Source organism: Nansenia antarctica (genome assembly GCF_963989245.1).
Source record: "Nansenia antarctica genome assembly, chromosome: 3".
Classification (NCBI taxonomy): domain Eukaryota; kingdom Metazoa; phylum Chordata; class Actinopteri; order Argentiniformes; family Microstomatidae; genus Nansenia; species Nansenia antarctica.
The window spans coordinates 26,175,870-26,179,421 of NC_137688.1; the positions used below are offsets into that span (position 1 = coordinate 26,175,870).

The 3,552-nt window shown below is 45.8% G+C and overlaps 1 protein-coding gene across 1 annotated transcript; it reads left to right on the forward strand.

Moving 5' to 3' along the window:
• Nucleotides 1–602: 602 nt before the first annotated feature.
• LOC308153940 (insulin-like) lies at nucleotides 603–1,732 on the forward strand (the record flags this gene model as incomplete). Its single annotated transcript, XM_080527123.1, has 2 exons — nucleotides 603–771; nucleotides 1,584–1,732. The coding sequence occupies 2 exons, from the start codon at nucleotides 603–605 to the stop codon at nucleotides 1,730–1,732; spliced, it is 318 nt and encodes a 105-aa protein (XP_080383249.1).
• Nucleotides 1,733–3,552: the final 1,820 nt, after the last annotated feature.

Sequence of the window (3,552 nt, forward strand, 5' to 3'; positions counted from 1 at the left end):
GGACTCTCTGGGGGGGTGCCTTAAAACAGTGGGGTTGACCGTTGTTGTTACACTTAAGGGGGTACATACCAAATACCAATTATGTTATACTGTATATTCGTCATTGGGGGGACCCCCGTTTCTGGGATCGTCCATGCGTCTCGGTCATCTCTCTGTACGTCTTTCAGCATGTCATCTCTCCCTCCTGTCCCACCTATGCCTCCTCCTAAGGGAGAGTGTGCCAGTGTTTCGATAACAGGGTCTGACTTCCTCCCCCTTCTTCCCTCTTGGTCTTTCTCTCTGTCTCAGTTCACTTCCCGCACCAACCTACGGACCTTTGGGGACAGAGCCTTCAGTGTGGCTGCACCTACCCTCTGGAACTCTCTCCCCACAGTGAACCGCAACGCCCCCCCCCACCCTGGACTCCTTCAAATTAGCCCTCAAAACACATCTGTTCTCCAAGGCCTTTGGCCCCTAGTCAATGTTTCAGTTTTGCTGTGTTTGTTTTCTGTTTTGTCTGTCTGATCATTCCCTTGAATTGTAAAGCGTCCTTGGGTCTTTTGAAAGGCGCTATATAAATTAAAGTTATTGTTATTATTATTCCTATGGCTGTGGTACTATGGATGGTGTCTGTGCTGTTGGTCCTGTCCTGGCCGGGCTCGGGCGCGGCCTCCACTCAGCACCTGTGTGGCTCCCATCTGGTGGACGCCCTCTACCTGGTGTGTGGGGACAGGGGTTTCTTCTACAACCCCAACAGGAACCCCAGCAAGAGGGACCTGCACCGTCTGCTAGGTGAGGCGGCCTTCTTCTTCTCTCTCCGGTCCGAGCTTTACAGTACAGAGTCAGTGGCTAACTTTGATTTAGCACCTTTGGCGGTTAGCATTGAAAAAGTTTCGAATTCAAACTATTTCGAATTTCAATGGCTGGTGTGAGGTCAGTGTCGCCTTCTTAGGGAGGAGTAGACTCGTTGTGTTTCGATGGATAAACTGGTTCTAGATCTGTGCCTATCATGGGAAGCATCGACGCAGGGTGTCTGAGGCGCAAATGTATTTGAGTGAGTCATGGGATGTTTTGGGAGCAAAATGGAGGACAGTTTCGCCCAGCTGTGTTTCTATGGCTGTGGCCTGCGAGAAATTGTCCATTCAATCAGTGTGCAGTCCATCTCTGCGCTGTCTTGAAGTCTGGCACGTAGCTGCTCCTTTGATGAGAGCGTTCCTCACCGACCATGCCAGAGTGACCAATCGAATTGTAGGAATCTTGTGAATACTCCAAATTCCTCATTATATTTTCCTCCAAAAAGTCATTATGTGGATCTAACGCTTTCACTTAAAACCCCCTCAAAGACCCCATTGAAGTGCTGACGTTATCTTTAGAAGTAGCAACTTCGATACACCGCTCTTAGATCGCCCTTACATCCTCTCTTGAAGTGGAGACTTAAACAAGACTAAACGGATTGTGAAGATCTGATTACACACCCATTAAGTCTCCATTAAACAGTGTGCAATCTAAATGGTGCTTTGAGGTAGTGAAGGGTCTGGTTTGCAGACAGGCAACTTATAAAAAAACAGTCTATGGGAACGGTCTCTCTCTCTCTCTTTCTAAAGGTTTCCTGTCTAAAAGGAGCAGACAGGAGAACCAGGTGAAAGGAGGTCCGTCGAGGGTCTATATGGATCAGAAGGTGAAGAGGGGCATCGTGGAACAATGCTGTCATAAGCCCTGCGGCGTCTACCACCTTGACAGTTACTGCAACTGAATACTGCAGTCTCTTGTTACACCACTATCCACAACAACCACAACCACCACCATAACCTTCAGAGCAGCCTTGGTGCTACACAAAAGTCTACGGAAATGTTATTATCTTGTGTTTTTTTGTTTAAAAAAAATAAAAATAAAAATAAAGTTGCATCATCTCTAACCTGTGTGAATCTTGAGGTATTTTGTTCTTTGGGAGGTACCAACGTGATATGAGAACTAAAGACCCTGGTAAAAATGGGGTGAACACGCGGTCATAGAAGACTAGTTTCATCAGCAGGGGCTCGGACTACAGCCCTCTAGCGCCCTCTACTGGCTATGACGGGTCTGTTAGAGTAGGAAGCACAACAAACCAGGATTCTAAGTGTGTTTTATTCATTAAGACATCTATGCATTTGAATTCATTAATGTAACATTTATTTGTTAATGAAAAAAAGACACCTCCTGCTAGCCAGTGTGAAGAGGGGTAACATATCTGGGTTTGTATTTACAAAGAGCAAAGATGTTAGAACAACTAAACAAGAAGTTACAATCCAATCCCAGCAAGTTACCTGGCCTACAAATAAACAAATAAAAAATAAACTATTAAAATTTGACAATTGGTGCAAAATGCACTCAAAGACATGACAAAATAAGAAAATGCTTTCACATTGATTTATGTAGCTGGACATGCAGAATCTGTCACATTGTGGTATGAAGAAGTGATCAGTAAGAGAGATATTAAGACTACCATCCACCCAAATGTACTTGCATAAATAAGCACATTAAAAGAAAGTCCCCTTCACACGTGTGTGATGTTGTTTAAAAAGGCGAATATAGTTACAGACACATCCCAGGCGCTGTTAAGATCACTCTCATATTAGTCAGATTCACTAGGGGCACGCTGGTAGTTTCTGTTCTTCAGCTGTCAGATGAGGAGAGATGTTCTTTACCATCCAAAGGATGGGTTAGCGGTTTCCTGAAAAGACAGAACATACAATGGGTTTCCTATAAAGACAGAACATACAATGGGTTTCCTGTAAAGACAGAACATACAATGGGTTTCCTGTAAAGACAGAACATACAATGGGTTTCCTGTAAAGACAGAACATCCTCAACCTTGGTCTTTGAGAGCCTACATTACTACAGGCTTTTGAGCTTTAGCCTTTAGTCGTGAAGCAACTCATTCAAGGTTTTGAAGTTCAGTTGAGTGCAGCGCCACAGAGGCTATGCAGACACGACCCGTCAGATGGCAGCAAGACAACACCCAAACAAACAAACCACAAGGCATGGGATGACAGGGCATGGGATGACAGGGCATGGGATGACAGGGCATGGGATGACAGGGCATGGGATGACAGGGCATGCGCATCTGAACTGTCCGCTTACGCGCCACAACATGGCGCATTCAGACCCGGCCGATTAGGACAGCCAATGGGATTACAGTAGGAGAGGTCTGTCTGTCTGATTACAGTAGGAGAGGTCTGTCTGTCTGATTACAGTAGGAGAGGTCTGTCTCTCTGGGTGTGCGTGGAGTGCATTTTTTAAAAGTCGGAGCATGTGCTTCCCCCACACGCTCCATCTCTTCTCCGGTACCTCACCCAGGGGTGCAAACTGGTGGAGGCCCAAAAATGTCTAATAAGGATGCGTGTGTAAGTAGCGGCAGACCTTAACACCTGCATACATGCTGTCTGGAATTGTACCTAGCTGCCTGAAGTTATTTCACCAGCAGCAGAGTTCAGCAGACAGGAAGATTACTTAGCTTGCACATCATGTGACTTGGATGAGACTTAGACCCCCATCCCCAACAATTAGTTTTTGCAGATCTCAGGGCTTAAAGTG